Source organism: Strongylocentrotus purpuratus, unplaced genomic scaffold (genome assembly GCF_000002235.5).
Source record: "Strongylocentrotus purpuratus isolate Spur 01 unplaced genomic scaffold, Spur_5.0 spur5_scaffold_14, whole genome shotgun sequence".
Lineage (NCBI taxonomy): Eukaryota > Metazoa > Echinodermata > Echinoidea > Camarodonta > Strongylocentrotidae > Strongylocentrotus > Strongylocentrotus purpuratus.
Genome location: NW_022145599.1, coordinates 12,077,378 through 12,097,654, shown reverse-complemented (window position 1 = coordinate 12,097,654; position 20,277 = coordinate 12,077,378). Strand labels below are relative to the sequence as shown.

General features: G+C 35.6%; 1 protein-coding gene across 1 annotated transcript; it reads left to right on the top strand.

Moving 5' to 3' along the window:
• Positions 1–13,762: 13,762 nt before the first annotated feature.
• LOC115923479 (toll-like receptor 4) lies at positions 13,763–15,937 on the top strand. The gene has a single exon (XM_030984203.1). It carries the CDS (start codon positions 13,997–13,999, stop codon positions 14,723–14,725), a length of 729 nt encoding a protein of 242 aa, XP_030840063.1. The 5' UTR covers positions 13,763–13,996; the 3' UTR covers positions 14,726–15,937.
• The last annotated feature ends 4,340 nt before the right edge of the window (positions 15,938–20,277 follow it).

Below are 20,277 nucleotides of genomic sequence, written 5' to 3'. Positions count from 1 at the left end.
CACGAGGTACGCTGAGACCGTTATGGATTTTATGCTCATTTGTGTGTTGTACATCATCCCACATATTTAAATTTTCAACATGACATGTAATGGTCACCTAAATCATACATAGAACAATCAATAATCGTCATAATTTTAAGCACAACTTAATGTTCAAGAAATATTGAGTGGAGCGGTGAAAAGGAGTTAGGCACGAGATCCTATCAAACAATCATATAGAGAGGAAAGCGTGGACGATAAAATGAGTCTCGTAAAGTACTAATTAGAAAGGTAATCACATTGACGTTTGATTAGCAATCATGCTGTAACAAAACATTGACCCATTAAGGCATGTCAAGTACAGCTATAAAAACGTCATTTTGTTTACAATCTCGATTGATAGGTTTGCAAAATGCAGTGAAATTAGTTTTGTATTTTGTCTACCGCAATACGGGCGATGGTAAAATACGACCGTTAATCAGGTACAATGATCAGGGACTTTGAACGAGATTGCCTTTTCGATTCACCAGGCAGAAGTGTTCAATCATTATTTATCTTTGATTTGGGCAGACTCTAATTAAGTTTGTTATAATTTTGATGAACAATACAAACATTTTGTCGAAATATTAGCTCATCTTAATTAGGCTTCATTTAGGCCATCGAGTAGGGTATCTGTAAACAAAGATCTTTTTATTGAAATCGATGTACCGAAACGTAAAAATGTTATTGTTGCCGTTATATATAGAAACCAACATACAAATATTCATGATTTTAATATAGCTATTAATGAGTCGTCGCCTAGCTGACAGAAGGGCGTTAGCACTACAACGCCTCAAACTTTGTTTAAACTGACGTATTTCCGAAAAATTTTGACCATATAGTCTTTAAAGTTTTAAACCAATTTTTGGGATGGAAAGCAGTTTCAAGTTTCAAGTTTATTTGTTTCACATTTCACAAAAAAAGAATTCACATAATTGACAAGATTAGAAAATAATATGAAATATACTACAAGTGTCACATTATATAATTAACTCTTTGAAAAGACGTCGAAATTAATTGTGTTGAATAGAAGGTTATACAGGTTTAAATAAAAAACAATTTTAACCAATGTGTGTGATAAAAATGTTAAAGCTGTAATCTTTTATAATGATACCACTGACCACTTACCTGTTTTGTTATACTAACATAATATTAATATGAATGTCATTGAGTCACATCAATCCAACTACTCTAAGAGATGTATAAATTCTACAACAACCGATGCCTTGAAAAAAGAGCTCTCGAAGATTGATTGGAATGATGTTTTGATGATGTTGACTGTGCTTATAATCGATTTTTGTATAAATTCAATGAAGCTGTAGATAAAGAGTGTTTAAAGAAATATCATAGTAAAAAGAAATCTACTCCAAAGAAACCATGGGTATGTCCTTTAATATCAAAGTGCATAAAGAAGAAAAATAGAAAATATAAGATATTTTTTGTCAAACGTGATGTTCAATCACATACCAAATACAAAAGATATCGTAACGTTTTAAACACTACACTCAAAATAGCTCGGAAACAATATTTTTGTGAATTATTACAAGTAAATAAAATAATCTTGCAAAAATATGGCAAATTATAAACAATTTAATTGGTAATGAAAGAAAGTCAGATTTTCCTTTCTTTTTTTTTCATGAAAAACGGGATTAAAATAGAAAAAGATGAAGAAATCGGGTTCAACAAATACTTTTCAAGTATTGCCTAATTGGCTCAAGCAAAACTGAAACAGTTAGTACATCCTCATTTTACATCATACTTGAATCCTTGTGATAAATCGTTATTTTTACATCCAACAAATGCAAATGGAATTATTAATATTGTAAAAAAAAAAGCTTAAAAGTACTAATAGTACAAGTTTTGATAATATTCTCAAGCTCAAACTTAATAAAGAAGGTTATTCAGGTAATAGCTGAACCATTAGTTCATATCGAAAACTTTTTTTCTTTTCTGGTAAAGTCCCTAATAAAATGAAAATGGGTAAGATAATCCTTGTGTTTAAAAAAGGTGACAAACATTTATTTTCAAATTATAGCCTCATTACTTTATTACCTTGTTTCTCAAAAATATTGGAAAAATTGTATATAATACTACTATAGAACACTTTTTAATTTAGATAGACATGGCGTATTGAATAATGCTGAATATGGTTTTAGACTAGGCCATTCCTGTGATCATGCCCTTATTGATTTACACAATGTACTTCTAAATTCCTTTCAAAGTAATTTCAAAGGCATAACATGGGATTGCTTTTTTAGTTATTCGAATGATCGATATCAATTTACTCTTTATACAAATTGTCAATCTTCATAATCCAAGGTCCAGTGTGGAGTACCTCAAGGCTCAATACTGAGCCCTCTCTTATTCATTCTCTATGTTAATGACTTATGTAACGCATCATCCTTTTTCCATTTTGTACTTTTTGCAGACGACACCAATATTATTTCCTCACATAGTAACTTTGATGAACTATTGTATGAAACTAATAGAGAGTTATCTAAAGTGGTAGCCTGGGTTAAAGCTAATAAGTTAATAATTAATTACGGTAAAACTAATGTCATGCATTTTTGTAAAACCAAACATTTCTCACAATATATCTGATGTTAAATTAGAAATGGGTAGGACAGTCTTGAATACAACTAAAACAGTGACAATTCTTGGTGTTATTTTAGATGACAAACAAACTTTTCTTAATCATCGTTTACATATATGTAGGAAAATATCTAAAAATCTTGGAATGCTGTGTTAATTAAGATCCATATTACCTGAAAAAAAACTTCGTCATGCTATACAACTCCGTGATACTTCTTTTCATTAAATACTGTACATGGGCTAGTTTTGGAATAACAAAACTAGATCCAATTCACAAACTTCAGAAAAAAGCACTCCGCATTTGTACTAATTCTCTCTATCTAGCGCCATCTAGACCTTTATTCTTTAAATTAAACACAATGACAGTCTATGATATTAATCAATTTAAAATCGCTACACTTATGCATGCTGTTTAAAATAGATATGCTCCTAATGATAAAATAAGTCTTTTTCAATACAACTTTGAGTTCCATCAGTATAATACTCGCTCATCAAATAATTTCCATTTCCCTATAGCAACATCTGATCTAATCCTGAATTCTTTTAAACATACTGGGCCACGAATCTTGAATAATGTTGATACTACTCTTTGTTCATGTAGAATCATTTCTTTGTTTAAAGTTAAAATTTAAAAAATAATTATTAATACTTATACTTAATCATAATTTTTAAATACATATCGTTAATTTTTTGTATACAATGTGTTTTCATCTGACATGTACACACAATGTAATAATCTTTTTGTTGTCCTCCTTTTCTTGGTCAAATGTGGTTATTTACGAATGTACAATCTGATGTTTTATTTGATGTTCAAGAATAAAATAAATTGAATTGAATTGAATTGAGGTAGAAAGAGAGAGAGAGAGAGAGAGAGGAGAAATAGAGATGCATATTTTCAAGGCAAGAGGTTTTTTTAGAGCTCTATGCATTGTACCTAACCTTATACAATCTTATGGTTTATTACAATTTTAAAAAAAAGTCATTACTGAATGCTGTATTTTTCAACAGCCATCCATCCATCCCCTTTCATCTGTTGATTGCAATACAGACTCATTGCATTTTTATCCTCACTCACTCATTTTTATAAATTCTGTGTTGTTGTTCTCAGATTCTGTATTTTACACATACAAGTATTGTCATTAGTTCAATCGATGGGCTAAAGTATGAAAGCACCAAAAACACAAGTTTGCCAAAATATTTGTAAATAAAAAGGTCTATGATTAGATAGATTTTCCTGGCAAATAGGGCAAGTATGCATGGATGATTGTCCTGTCTGAAGTATCTACACTTTTGGTCATAAAGATGGAATATTTTGTTGTTACCCCCAACTTATGGAATGATTTTGACAATTGATTTATTCCTAACAGATCTAGATAATAGTGTATTGTATACGTATAGTATACATACACACTCAAGACGAAGGATAGTCAACCTGTTCGAAACGTCGAGCCACTCATCCTCTCCAAGCACTATAGTTCTCCTTAGAACTATAAGCTAAGAAAGATTACCAACAGTCTTTTTCAAGACTACACAAACAGTCCTTTTCAGGACTCCTCTATCCTCTCTCTCTCCCTCACATGGTGCACCCGCAAGCCTACTGTATAGTATACATGTACATTCTCAGATGTTATTTAATAAGAAATTTGCGAGTGTTTGTTTTGCTTAAACGTTTCATTAAAATATTAGAGAAAGAAGACGAATCGTTGTACCGTTCTCGACTCTTAATCGTTGTCTGGTTTCAGTTTTTCCTCTCCCGCGCGAAGCGCAGAAGCTTTGACGTTTCACTAAATTATTAGAGAAAGAAGACGATTCTTTGTACCGTTCTCGTATTTGAATCCTTATCTGAATTCAGTCCCCCCCCCCCCTAGCCCTCCGCGCTAAGCGCGGATTCTTTGACGTATTTTTAAATAATTAGAGAAAGAAGACGATTCGTTGTACTGTTCTTCACTCCTAATCCTTGTCTGTATTGAGTTTTCCCGAAAATTTTAAACCTCTAATTCATTTAGCTGATATCATAGGAAGGTGAAACTTCGAGAAAATACAAATATTATCGTTGTAGTTTCTCTCGAAGTCGTCACAGCGGAAAGAAAGTCACAGTTCGTTCGGGGAAAAACGTTGCCGGCCGACCGACATAATACATCTCACCGACTTCAAACTTCCGCATTGATATAGTACACGATATTACACAGCTGACCCGACACGGCAACATATCTATGCGTATCTTTCTTGCTCCCTCGACGAGACGACTCGACCCAACAACCTCTTCTCTCTTTTACTCCCACCCCTCCTCTGTCAGGCTCTTACCCCTCTTCTCTGCTTTTTTCTCATCCCCCGTTTTTTTTTTTTTCCTTTTTCTTTTTTCTCTTTTTTTTTTCCTTCTCCCTATTCTCCTTTTCTTTCTTTTCTTTCTTTTCTTTCTTTTTCTTTCTTTCCTCTCCTTCCTTTTTTCTCTTTCTTTCTTCTCTTCTCTTTCCTTTCTTTTCCTTTCGCACCCCGCACCCCCTTTACCGACGCCCCTGGCTGTCCCCTACCCTAGCCCCCGCCGCGTACAGTCATGATTCAGTGGCAAAGCAATGGCCTCGTAACTGTGAGGCCCCAGGATGAAAACCGTGTCGATATGCTATATTAGTGCCCTTTTGTGAGGCATTAATCCTCATTACTGTCAGGTATGACTTAAGGACTTAGGTCCCCTAGTTGATAAACATAGTAGCATACACATGCTTTAGCAGTCACGCAAAACAAACACTCGCCAATTATTATTCAATAAAATCTAAGAATGTATACTATTATCTAGATGTATTAGGAATCCATCAGTGTCAAAATCATTCCATAAAATGGGGTAAAACAATTTAATCCACGTTTATGACCAACAGTGTATGTTGGTATATAGGCAAACAGGATGATGGTTGTTCATATCCTCGTTTATGTTAATTATACAGTGAGTAAGCAGATTTTAAAAAAACTGTCTGAAGTATCAATTTTGGTATGTTTATATGCAAACAGGATGATGTGTGTTTATAACAGTGTTTATGTTAATTGTACAGTGAGTAAGCAGATTTTAAAAAACTGTCTGAAGTATCAATTTCGGTATGTTTATATGCAAACAGGATGATGTGTGTTTATAACATTGTTTATGTTAATTATACAGTGAGTAAGCATATTTTAAAAAGTGTCTGAAGTATCAAATTCGGTATGTTTATAGGCAAACAGGATGATGTGTGTTTATAACAGTGTTTATGTTAACTATACAGTGAGTAAGCAGAGTTTAAACACTGTCTAAAGTATCAATTTCGGTATGTTTATATGCAAACAGGATGATGGGTGTTTATAACATTGTTTATGTTAATTGTACAGTGAGTAAGCAGATTTTAAGAAACTGTCTGAAGTATCAAATTCGGTATGTTTATAGGCAAACAGGATGATGTGTGTTTATTACAGTGTTTATGTTAATTATACAGTGAGTAAGCAGATTTTAAAAACTGTCTAAAGTATCAATTTCGGTAAGTTTATATGCAAACAGGATGATGGGTGTTTATAACATTGTTTATGTTAATTATACAGTGAGTAAGCAGATGTTAAACAATGTCATTAACCCCTCAAAATACCTCTCCAATGGCTAATAATCAAATATTAATGAAAAAACTAAATGTACCCAGAAGGAAAAATCATAGGTCATTAGAGACTTGCAAGGGACTTTCAAGTTTTTTAGCGAAAGATTGTTTATTAATATGAGCTTTGTAGATGTAAGTTTACAAGTACCAGTACTTTTAGACATGTATCTTTTGTGTATATACATAAATGATTTCAAAAATTCCTCTAGTATCTTATCTTTTATCCTTTTTGCTGATGATTCTAACATTATCTATTTACATCGTGACCCTCACACACTCTAAGATACTATCAGGTACGTCGATCCCGGGGGACGGGGAAATACGTCCCCCCCCCTCAATTTTGTTTAGGGGGATCGTCCCCAAATACTGACTCAAGACTGCAACACAATTTTAGGCTTAGTAGGGCCCAAGAGTGCGCGTTTAAATGAATTAAAATGCAATATATTCTCGCTCGGAAGCTACTCTATAATATTCTTCAAAATATACAAGTAAATTTTGTAGAAAAGTGAGGTGTGAAGAAATTATATTGCTTGATTTAATACTAGAATGCTAAGGAATATATTTTTTTAATACAAACAAACTTCTATCGGAATGGGGATCTGGCGAAGGCGGGTGGAGTATTTGGTCTCTCGGGGGAAGGGGGGGGGGGCAGACGTGTGCAAGATTTGATGCACGCTGACGATGGTCTAGTACTTAATTTATACTGGGCATCTTGTTCAACAAGCCTAGCTTTTCTGAGATTCCCTTCCCCCCCCCCCTCACTGTTAAATCAAGCAATATAACACATTTTGTCTTATTCTCAAACTTAAATGTACTCTGTAAACTTATTTTATTACGTAAATTCATTTGTTCTATTATATACTGTAATACTATAGTGTTTATATGTCATTTTAATTTGTGGATATTTGAGTGGAAAATAAATCAAATCAAATCAAAACGACTAGCATATTTCCCGCAAGCAATATTATGGAAATCTAATGATGAGATTCTGATTGTTTGGTGTCCGGGGGGGGGGGGGGGACGGATCTCACATACCACGACATAGGGGGGGGGGGGGTACCGCTCTAATAGGTCACTTTTCCACAAACAATCTCTAAAAATGGGTCCCATTTTAAACAAAATAATCCCTAAACATGGGTCCGTTTTTTTTATTCTCGGGTGTTTGCATGGCAAAAATACGAAATTGTGAAAAATGGGCTTTACTTCGAAAAAAATCCTTAAAAATTTCCCTTAGAAATGGGTAGGGGTTTCGAGGCTTGAGCGGCACGTCCCGTCCAAACCATATTTGATTACCTCCCTACATGACTGAAAGTAGGGGAGTTTGATGTGGTGCACAATTGCACCCCTATGTTGATAATCGAATAGTCCATGTTTTTGCTTACCTCGGCAAAAAGTTTGCTTTTACTAAATGGAAAAATTAAGGTGGGGGGTTGGCTGAAGTGGACATAATGAACCAAGCAGAACTGATTTATGATTATTCATGCTTCTTATCCTTTGTGTGCTTGACCTATAATCTTACAATCACGTGGTAAATTGAGTCCAAACATCGACTTGTTGTACATGTGTTATATAGGCAATGACGAGCTTGCAACCTATTTTGATGAAATTACGGTAGGTGAACTTTCAAAAGTCAATGGGACATGAGGGTTCCAATGGAAGAGCTAGTGATAACGTACGTCGGGGTGGATGTGCTTTTCGTTTAAACAAAAAGTCCATAGGCTAACGTGCATGTTAGGCCGCTGGACTCTGCCGATAGGGAGCGTTCTCAAATGAGACTTAACGGAGCTATATGGAGCTACATTCACAAGGATGAAAGGTGCATTGCTTTGTAATAAACATAGAGAGTTTCAATACAAACAATTACAAGGGGCTGTATATACGAAAAGAGAGCTCTTTAAATTTGGTTTTGAGTCAGACCATTTTTGTTCCTTTTGTAGACTAGAAGTAGAGACATACCAACATTTATTCTTAGATTGTCTTAAAGTTAAAAGATTATGGCAGGAGGTAATTCAAAAGTTACTTTTAATCGAAATTGACATTGATGATTGGAAACCCATATTTATGGGAATATCCGGCAATACTGCTAGAATATTTGTAATAAATTGTATCATATTTTTAGTAAAGTATATCATTTTTATTTCTAGAAAAGAAGGAACTTTGCCATCTGTACAGAAAACAGTACATATGCTTAAAAATTACAGAGACGAGGAATACAAAATAGCCTTCAAAAAGGGGAAACTGCATTTTTACCTTAATGGATGTGGGTATTATTATTATTATTAGTATTATTAATTCTCTCTCGTGTACAGGTGGACAAACCGGAACAGGTTGCATGCAGCGTGTGTGTCGGCGTGAAGGGGTGTGAGATGGGTGGGCTAGGGGGAGGGGGGGGGGGGGGGGGGGGGGGGGGGGGGGGGGTGAAGAGTTTGTGTGGTGTGAGTTGAGGGAACAGGTTGCATGCAGTGTGTGTTTGTGTTTGTATGGTTGTTTATGTGTGTGAAAGGGGGTGTGGTGTGGGTGGGCTAGGGGGGGGGGGGTGTGTGAGAGTGTTGTGATAGGATGGTAATATGTAACTTTAAACCTTCCTCTACTGTTATTTTGATTATACACTGTTACATGCAAGCAGTGGCGTAGACAGGTTCGTACACCTGGGGGGATGACTGGGCTGCCAACGCTAGTGAGGGAGCGAAGCGACCGAGCGGGGGAGGGTGTGGGAGGGGGTGTCCCCCCTCCTACGGTAGGGAGCTTTTGCAATTTTGAACTTGAAATCGTGCAATCTGATGCATACTTAATGAGGTAAAATAACACACACAAGCGTGCACGCACACACACACACATACTCACACACACACACGCACACGCGCACGCACACACACACACACATACTACGCCTTGAATGGACAGACATACATTGACAAGATCTACACACCGTGGCATACGAATACAGAATGGACTGACACATAGTATTGCATATTGAACCACACTACGTATTTATTTATCTCTGTGAATTTTGCTGTTACACCTCTTCAGAAAAAAAACCAATGTCAACTGCATGTGTACACGCAGGTATAGTCTTTGTTGTCTTGATAGGGGTATGTGGTTATGAATGAAAACAGCCTCTGTGGCCATTTGTGAATACTAGAACACATAAACAACAAACAAATAACGATTAAACTTTGAACAATATGTCTGTTCATTATAAAGCATAATGAATACGTACATACTATGCTTTTTTTTTACCTCAAAGAAACAGGCATAGTATCCATAGATGGATATTGGCTGGCGGCTCATTAACATACAGATACAAAAAACATAAACAGTATCACTATGATCCATGGAGTAACAATACTGCTTTGTAAGTTTGTGAAGAAATCGGAACCATAACGGCATTGCATCGTTTCAAATTAGGGCATTATTTACTTCTATTTGATCTCAGTCTTATAATAATAATAATAATAATAATAATAATAATAATAATAATAATAATAATAATAATAATAATGATAATACAAATACAAAATAATACTAATACAAATAATAATGCTAATACTAATAGGTTCCTTTTATCTCGCATTTCAAGACAGGGTAAATTCACACTGCGCTTTACATGAAACAAACTTCTTTAAACATTTCAAACTTATGTCTTCATGCATCAATCAACATACTTTAAATGAATACAAAACAAAGTGCATCTTAAATAAAACAAAAATAAATAAATAGTTAACAATACAGAAAAGATGTAGCTGCTGAAAGCTTAACAACAAATGTATACCAGTCAGTCCTGATATCAGTATTAGTGTAACAATAGTCATATAGTGGGAGCATGAAGTTGAACAATTCATGATTACACATAATTATATATGTTTGTTTGAATAATACTTGTTATAAAGATAGTAGTATGGTACTCTCTGTCACGAATTATTATGTATACTGTTGTATCACATTCATTTTCTATTCTGTTTTAGAATTGGCTTTCACCGTGTGAATGCGGCTAACAATAAACACAATTACAATAATGATGAGGATTATTATTATCATCATCATAATTATTATTATTATTAATATTATAATTGTTATCATTATTATTATTACTATTATTATCATCATTATGACTTATTAAGTAAGCAAATATCATTCCCCAAAACCTGGGGGATGATTGTACATGCCATCCCCCCCCCCACATTGTGAGGTGGGGGGATGCATCCCCCTCATCCCCCCCCCCCCGTTGTCTACGCCCCTGCATGCAAGACTTTTTTTTTTTCCTTTTTTTTTTTTATGTTCATTGATTGATGTAACTTATGAAATGTCTTGTATCAAAGATCGTGTTTTATATTGCTTATCTTGATAATTTCTTGTTATGTGAATTTCTTGTTATGTGAAATTATGAGGAAGGAAATAAAATATCATTTAAAATTTAAAAAAAACATGGGGGACGCATGGGGGACGCACGGCCAGCGCTTTGGAAATTTGCAATTTTGGCCAGTGCGTTGTCATTCGCTAGGTGTGCGTCAGTATTCGTTACTTGTTCGTCGCGCGCGCTGGACCAACGCTGGACCAAGGCTGTGCATTCGTCGTCATTCGCTGAGTGCTTCGGGATTTTTTGAGCATGCTCAAAAGTTTTGGAATGAGCATGCGCAGATCGATTTTCATCTCAAGTTACCATCCTCTTTGCCTTCCGTCGTTTTTTGCAAAAGTGCAAACTACAGGACGAATGCATTAATGAAACCTTAGTGGATGCTTATAGTTTCGCTTTACAAAGTGATGACTATAAAAGACACTTCAGTTATTATATACCACCATATTTAGATGATCTCTTTCTCACCTCGTCGAGGATATACATTAAAACGTGAATAGTTTGGAGCGCATGTTCAGAACCATATCAAATTTACAAACCAACCATTCATTGCGAAGGATCTTATTTTGGAGCGCATGTTCAGCACCATATTTAATTTACAAACCAACCATCCATTGCGAGGGATCTTACTCTGGAGCGTCAAACTACTGGGGTCGTGCAAAGTTAAGGTAAAATGCTTAAAAGTTTTCTTCTCCAGTTTTGCTCTATAATTGTGTCGCCTCGTTTGATAATACGTTGTGTGGTCAGCTCATGAAGTTAAAGTTATCCAAAGTAAACTTGAAATTGCAGCCTGAAAAATATCTCATATGAACCTAAACAAAATCACAAAATTTCGTTTACGAAGATATTTAAGTGTTAGTATTAGTAGCAAGTATAGAGGCAGTACTAGTAGCAATATAGTACTCGTATAGTAGTACCAGCAGTTATTATTATTAGGTGTAGCAGCAGTAGAAGTAGTAGTAGTAGTAGTAGTAATATTAGTAGAATAAGTAGTAGTAACAGTAGAAGTAGTACTAGTAGTAGTAGTAGTAGTAGCAGCAGTAGTAGTAGTAGCAGCAGTAGCAGTAGTAGTAGTAGTAGTAGTAGTAGTAGTAATAGTAGTAGAAGAAGTAGTAGTAGCAGTAGAAGTAGTCGTAGTAGTAGTAGTAGTAGTAGCAGCAGCAGTAGTAGTAGTAGTAGTAGTAGTAGTAGTAGTAATATTAGTAGAAGAAGTAGTAGTAGTAGTAGAAGTAGTAGTAGTAGTAGTAGTAGTAGTAGTAGTAGTAATATTAGTAGAAGCAGTAGTAGTAGAAGTAGTAGTAGTAGTAGTAGTAGTAGTATAAGATGATGATAAAGAAGAAGAAGACAACATGCATGAGGCTCTTCTACCAACGTTACCAACGTTTCACAAATTCAGAAAAATATGATTCCTGCATGCTACATTAATCTGTAGAGGGTGCAATCGCCTAAACAGCAAACAAACACAAGATATAACAACTTAGTGAGATAAATTGAACCTTTATGTTTTTCTTTCAGACGGAAATCCAAAATCAGTCATTATGGCTTTCGAACACCGTGTACTCGTTCCATTGATCATCTTCTTCTGTATCCGAACCCTGCATGGAGATACTGTTTCCATAATACCGTGGGATCTGAAGAGATCTCTCTGTCGCGAGGACGTTAAGCTGAAGGAAACCGATTGTGATGGCAGAAATTTGGATTCTGTCCCTCAAAATCTTCCAGAAAACACTGAAGTTCTGAAGCTGAGTTCCAACAAACTCACCTCTCTCTTAAACTCTACGTTTAAAAGATACCCACGCATTACCAAATTGGATATTGCCAAAAACGACATCAGGATGATTGAATCTAGGACTTTTTACCCTCTTAAAGAATTGCAGGCTTTAGATTTATCTTTCAACTTTGATCTTGTGCTTCCCGACACAGGTCTTTTCAGGTGGGCCAAGAAACTGTCTGTTCTAAACTTAGAAGAGACAACATTGAAATCACTACCCAACGATACGCTAAAATGGAGCCCGGATTTAGAAAGTGTAAACCTTAACTTTAACAATCTTACTTTCATTAACATCAGTGATTGTGGCAGGGTTAAGCGTTTTGAATTGTGTTGCAATAGTCTTACGCACATCACCCAGGAGGATTTCGAATTTTCATGTCATAGTGAGACTTTGGATCTAACTTATAACCCTATATCATCAGTCGATCCCAATGTGATAGCATCATTGAATGTCAGCTCACTGTTGTTTGGGATCTCTCCTTTGTCATTCAAGTTGTTGAGAAATATATTCATTGGCATCTCACGGTCGACTATAGAGCATATTAGACTCGCGTATATTATTAGTGAACTTCCAACAGATTTCTTTGATCCGCTGCAGGGTCATTCTCTTTCAGTGCTTGACATCTCTTACAACGAAATACGCGCCCTCTATCCATTCGTCTTCTCGAACTTGACGCGTACCAGATTACTTCATGTCAGTTACAACTATATCGAAACGATCGAACCAGATTTTTTTGAAAACATGCAGGATATCAGGGTTTTGAAATTGGAAAAAAATTTAATAAAATATGTAAACACCTACCATCGTCCATGGAAAATAGACTTAACTGAGTTGGATCTCTCTCGTAATCGTTTGATTAAAGTTTCCCCATTCGCTTTTCTCGGTTTGAAAAATTTAACGTTTTTAGACATGCACTCAAACATATTTCTTACAACCCTGGAAATGGAATCATTTATAGGACTAGAACAAATTGAAACTATCAATTTGTCACAATGTAATATCATTCATATTCAAGTGGTCATTCCGAGCTTAAAATCTCTTTTCCTTAACAATAACCCGTTGTTTTATATGACTTTCTATCCTTTCGAAAGTTTACAATCACTTGTGCATTTGAACCTCAGAAAGACCGAGCTTGAGAGCGTTCAAATTTTTACAAATAGCTCTATTTTCGATGGACTGGTTAGTCTGACGACTTTGGATCTGAGTGAAAATTCAATCGGCTCTATATATGACCGTGTAGATTATTTATCATTTAAACCACTGTCTGCTCTACAAAATCTCAGTTTGGAAGACTGTCAAATATCATTGCTTCATCCATTAGCCTTTGAGGCGTTGAAATTCCTTCGGGTGCTGAACTTAAGGGGAAACAATATAAGCAACTTCCTATTGATATATTCAAACATTTTGGACAAATGACAAGAATTGATCTCCATAATAACCGTTTGACATACCTCGATATAAACCTGTTTCTGAACAATAGCAGGCTGACAACACTTTTGTTATCAGAAAACAAGTTAACAAGACTCAACCAAAGTACTTTCGAACTGATTGGGCCTTCTCATACATCTGTCGATCTTTCAGGGAACCCACTTGAATGCAATTGTGAACTAAGTTGGCTTCTTGCCTGGATTAGCGGACCACTTGTACTCATGAACAAGAATAAAACTATTTGTTCGTCAGCGTCTTTAGAGCCTCTCCGCGATAAACCGCTGTTTGATTTTGAGTCCAAAAAGCTTTGTAGCCCTAACATTGCCCTCTATTCTTTGACTCCCCTTGCCATCATATCCTTCGTAGTCATCGTCGTACTCGTTCATCACAATCGATGGCAGTTGAGGCACAAACTCTTTCTCTTGAAATTAGCGGCCGTTGGGTATAACGAGATGCGAGACGCTCGAGACCACAATGATTATGAGTTCGACATGAATATCATCTTCTACGACGATGACGAAGAGTGGGCTCGCGAACATCTTCTACCAACTCTCGAAGAAAGACTCCCGCAGTTTAAGAGGAACGTCTTTGGTGACAAAGACCTAGTGCCAGATATGCATTACTTGGAGGCGATTGACTACGTGGTGAGCCGGAGTTACAAGACCGTCATTCTACTAAGCAGAGCCGCCGTGCGCGATCGCTGGTTCATGCTCAAGTTCCGCACCGCGATGGACCATGTGAGTGACACCCAGACTGAGTTCGTAGTCGCGGTCTTCATCGAAGACATCCCAGATGATGAGATACCTTTCTTGGCGAGGTTGTATCTCATTGACGGCAGACCCTACCTCTATTGGACTGAGGACGTGAGGGGACAGGAATATTTCTTTGATCAATTGACGAAATATCTAACGATTAATCTCAAAACCAATGACTTGATCCCTAACGAGTAGAAGAATGTGACAATATAACTATGTGGTCGTCAGGGTAAGCAGGGGTAGCCTCAATATCCTTATGAGCTGAAATGTTAGAAATAAAAAAAAAAGGATGGAATTTTTTGTAGAGTGCAACGACCATAATATTTTTTGAGCAATTCCTTTTCCTAGATATCTCGTCTTTGATAAATGCGAGAAATAGCACATTTAACATTTCCGTATGATTGCAAATGTATCATCTGATTAAATCAATGTTTTCTACTACGACATCGTCTAACACATTGTCGTACGAGGCTTATCGCTGTTGGTTTGCGACAGTGACTTAAACAGACTAAGTAATCCTAGATGTATTGCAATGATTATGTACGTTTTTACTATTTCAAATTTACTCGAACGTACCTTGAAAAGTAGAATCACAAATGAAACATTTCATTTATTTCAAGGCATTTTGATGAATCTTTTTACTCTTGATTTTTTAAGCAGTTTAAGACAGGATTATATGAACAATGACAGTCTTTAATAATACAAACATGTCCCTTCAAATGTTATGTAACGCGTATTGGGATGTTTAATAACCCTCTCGTATGTATACAATATTTATTGGAACTTCAATCTTGGCCTCATAAATATATCACTAGAAGTAAAACAATATTCAGTATTGTAAAATTACAATGTTTTATTTTTATATATGTAAAGCATATAATGAAATAAGAATGACAATTATAATAATATTAATAATAATAATAATAATTATATATTTTATAACCTAGGGTAACCCAATCAGTATTAATATTGTTCTCCCTTAGGGCCCTGTAATCATGTTATAACCCCGGCTTTAGCCTAGCTACCATGACAATTAAGGCGGTCAATCATTAAAGGAATTGTAGTAACATTAATGTATGAATTAGTGTACGAAATAATGCATGAATTAATGTATGAATCGATGTATAAATTCATGTATGAATCGATGTATAAATTAATGTATGAATGAATGGATAAATGTATAATGAAATGATATATCTAGTTCACGCACTCTAGCTTCATCAGTATCAATATTTCATTGTATGTGTACATGCTCCAAATAAGGGTTGTCGTAGTAGATGGATAACTCTAGATTACAATATATGCAAACCTTATCATTGATGATTAATACTTATATTGTTAAAACTTAACAATTGATGTTGAAGAGAGATAACATATTTTCTTAAAGGTAATACAAAGTTTTGGGAAATTTTGAAAATTGGGTGAATAGTGATTCTTTACATTTTTGATATATTTGGATGCCCCTGTGGATGCATTATAAGCACTAGAAAATTTAGTCCCTAAAACGCTTCTGCTTTCGAGAAAAATTGAATTTAACAATTTACCGGTGCTCCAGTTAAATTTTGATGAATTTCAAATAGCGCCTACGGCCGTACAATAGTAGCAGCGACCATGAAAATCTCAGAAAATGTAGTTGTGATATATAATTTCCAAACGGGAATAGCTAATCGGTCGATTTTAGTCAAGAAACATTGTTTTATAGCTTACTTAATATCTTTGCCTTGAGAGGGAGCTATACAACATAAAGAGTTCATTATTTCCAAATTTCCTAACTTTAGACTCGATTTCAACCGCGACAACGATCACGGAATATTGTAGGATCGCATATGCTTCTAATATGTTCATTGGAACCAAATTCATGACCCCATACCAAAACTTCGTATTATAGCGAATGAAATTGATTAATGATGTGTAAGTTACAACTTAATGTAAAGTAATAAAATATTATTAAGAGGATATCGTTTATACATGTCGTTCATTCTAAAACCTGTTCTCAGTATGTGTGAGTGCGTGTGTGTGCGTGTGTGCGCGTGTGCGTGTGGGTGTGTGCGTGTGTGTATGTATATGTGTGAGAGAAAAAGAGAGAGAGAAAGAAAGAGAAAGTAAGAGGGTGAGAGAGAGAGAGAGAGAGAGAGAGAGAAGGAGAAGAGAAAGAGAAGAGAAATCGAGGAAGTAAGAGGGTGAGAGAGAGAGAGAGAGAGAGAGAAGGAGAAAGAGAAAGAGAAGAGAAATCGAGGAAGTAAGAGAAAAAAGACCGAGAGAGAGAAAGAGAGCATGTGTGTGCGCGTGTATGCTTGTGTATGACCTGTGTGCAAAGAGATACTTGATAGGGATATAATTGTCAATATATTTTAAGGTGGTTGAAAAATTAATTATTTGAAAAAACGATTCCCTTGAGATCCTGATGGGTAAATCTAGATAGATGTGGTAACAATTTTTTTAAACGAATTATAGAATTAGTGATTGCGGGATCTCTTTATCACCAAATGAAATTCTACGAATGGAAATGTCTTGTTCTGTACCTTATAGTATTCCCCTTAATAGAAAATCAATTGATATAAAATGGATGCGTGAAAGAAGGAAATAGATTACAGCTTCCTGAATGCATCTTAGAGGAGTTAGATTGCTATGCTTATAGTATTTGAAAACAATACTATTTTAAAGAGTGTGGTAACGTAACAATGAAAAATCATGAGAAATTGTCTCCAGATACGAATACCCGAGTTTCGATTAGTTTCACTTCTTTAAGTATCTTGACTATTGAATTGATGATATTAAATGGTTTCATGTAGGCTGTATGCATGTCCAAAGGTTATATACTTTCCGAGGTTCGTTCTCCCCGTACGTTTCTTGTATTCGGTACTGCTTTTCCTCTACGCCCTTTACTGAACATTAATCAGACTGTATAAGCTTTACTTTTTATTAAGGCTCCTCACATTTTACATGGTTTTTAAATTGCCCTGTCATATCTACACTTCCCTCGTAACATCTTGATGTTTACCATATATTATACTTCAAATAATAATAATAATAATAATGGTGGCTATATAAAGCGCACCAGGTCCGTCAGGCATGACGCTCATGGCGCTATACATGCAAATCCATATACGAATACACAAGAAGGTACAATAAGATATTGAACCGAAAGCATTAGCTAGAGGAAATATGAAATCAGGGGCGTAGACAACGGGGGGGGGGGGGGGGGGGGGGATGAGGGGGATGCATCCCCCCACCTCACAAGGTGGGGGGATGGCATGTACAATCATCCTCCCCAGGTTTTAGAGAATGATATTTGCTTACTTAATAAGTCATAATGATGATAATAATAGTAATAATAATAATGATAACAATTATAATATTATTAATAATAATAATTATGATGATGATAATAATAATCCTCATCATTATTGTAATTGTGTTTATTGTTATTAGCCGCATTCACACGGTGAAAGCCAATTCAGACGGTAAAAAAAGAAATCTTACAAGTATTTTGTGGTTATCTTGTGGTTTGGAAACCACAAGATAACCACATGATTAAACAGGCGCGGATCTACGGGGGGGGGGGGTTAGGGGGTTTAAACCCCCCCTTGGGCGGCCAAAAAAACAAACAAACAAAAAAGGGGAAACAAAGAAAGAAAAAAAAGAAAAAAAGAAAGAAAAAAGAACGCACGCTGGAGAGAAACCCTTTCAAGTGCAAATATTGTGAGAAGATATTCAACTCATCTGGTAACTTAACCAAACACATGATAACTCTGGATATAACTGTGTATTTAACTGTTACTTGATTTAAAAAAACGTTATCATGCACTGCTTTTTAAGGTCTCCATTGTGTTAATAGATGCCAGGAAAACATCACTTACGGGGTTCAAATAAACACCCCAAAAAAAATCGGCTCGCCGCTTCGCGGCTCGTGCACGATGCTCCGCATCGTCATTATTGGTCAACCCCCCCCCCTTAGCAAAAAGCTAGATCCGCCCCTGAGTCATCCCCCCAGGTGTACGAACCTGTCTACGCCACTGTATGAAATACAAACGTATTAATATATAACGAGAGGAACAAGAACAAGAAGTAAACAGAATCGTTGCTCTATTTAGAATCGGTAATTTGTTTAATATATTGTTATAATGATTGTTATTATTCCTATTACTACTGCTATTATAAATATAACGATGACAATTAGTATTATTATCAGGAGCGTAGACAACGGGGGGGGGGATGAGGGGGATGCATTCCCCCCCCCCCCCCACCTCACAAGGCGGGGGGGGGTGGCATGTACAATCATCCCCCCCATGTTTTTGGGAATGATATTTGCTTACTTAATAAGTCATAATGATGATAATAATAGTAATAATAATAATGATAACAATTATAATATTAATAATAATAATTATGATGATGATAATAATAATCCTCATCATTATTGTAATTGTGTTTATTGTTAGCCGCATTCACACGGTGAAAGCCAATTCTAAAACAGAATAGAAAATGAATGTGATACAACAGTATACATAATAATTCGTGACAGAGAGTACCATACTACTATCTTTATAACAAGTATTATTCAAACAAACATATATAATTATGTATAATCATGAATTGTTCAACTTCATGCTCCCACTATATGACTATTGTTACACTAATACTCAGGGGCGTACGCAGGGGGGGGGGTTTGGGGGTTCAACCCCCCCCCCCTTTGGTATTTTTTTTTTTTTTTTTTTTTTTTTTTTATTATTTAAAAAAATGAAATTTAAAAAAAAAATTAAAAAATTATACCCACGGCTAACCTAAATTAGATGACCTTACCCCCCCCCCCAACGACAAAAAATGTCAAATTATGAAATTTCGAGACTAAAAAAAAAAAAAAAATGTGTCCGCTTACCCCCCCCCCCCCCCCCCCCCCCCCCCCCCACTGAGCGACTTTTCGGCTGGCTGAGTCGTTGCGATTTTTTTTGACCTCCAAAAAAAAAAAAAAGTGTCCGCTTACCCCCCCCCCCCCCCCCCCCCACTGAGCGACTTTTCGGCCAGCGCGATTTTCAAATTTTCGGGAGCAAAATATTTAAAACCCCCCCCCCCCCCCTTCAAAAAATCCTGCGTACGCCCCTGCTAATACTGATATCAGGACTGACTGGTATACATTAGTTTGTTGTTAAGCTTGCAGCAGCTACATCTTTTCTGTATTGTTAACAATTTATTTATTTTTGTTTTATTTAAGATGCACCTTGTTTTGTATTCATTTAAAGTATGTTGATTGATGCATGAAGACATAAGTTTGAAATGTTTAAAGAAGTTTGTTTCATGTAAAGCGCAGTGTGAATTTACCCTGTCTTGAAATGCGAGATAAAAGGAACCTATTAGTATTAGCATTATTATTTGTATTAGTATTATTTTGTATTTGTATTATCATTATTATTATTATTATTATTATTATTATTATTATTATTATTATTATTATTATTATAAGACTGAGATCAAATAGAAGTAAATAATGCCCTAATTTGAAACGATGCAATGCCGTTATGGTTCCGATTTCTTCACAAACTTACAAAGCAGTATTGTTACTCCATGGATCATAGTGATACCGTTTATGTTTTTTGTATCTGTATGTTAATGAGCCGCCAGCCAATATCCATCTATGGATACTATGCCTGTTTCTTTGAGGTAAAAAAAAGCATAGTATGTACGTATTCATTATGCTTTATAATGAACAGACATATTGTTCAAAGTTTAATCGTTATTTGTTTGTTGTT

What these genes read in the sequence shown, in the direction of transcription:
- LOC115923479 (XM_030984203.1), top strand. Translation starts at nt 13,997, where the DNA reads ATGAACAAGAATAAAACTATTTGTTCGTCAGCGTCTTTAGAGCCTCTC.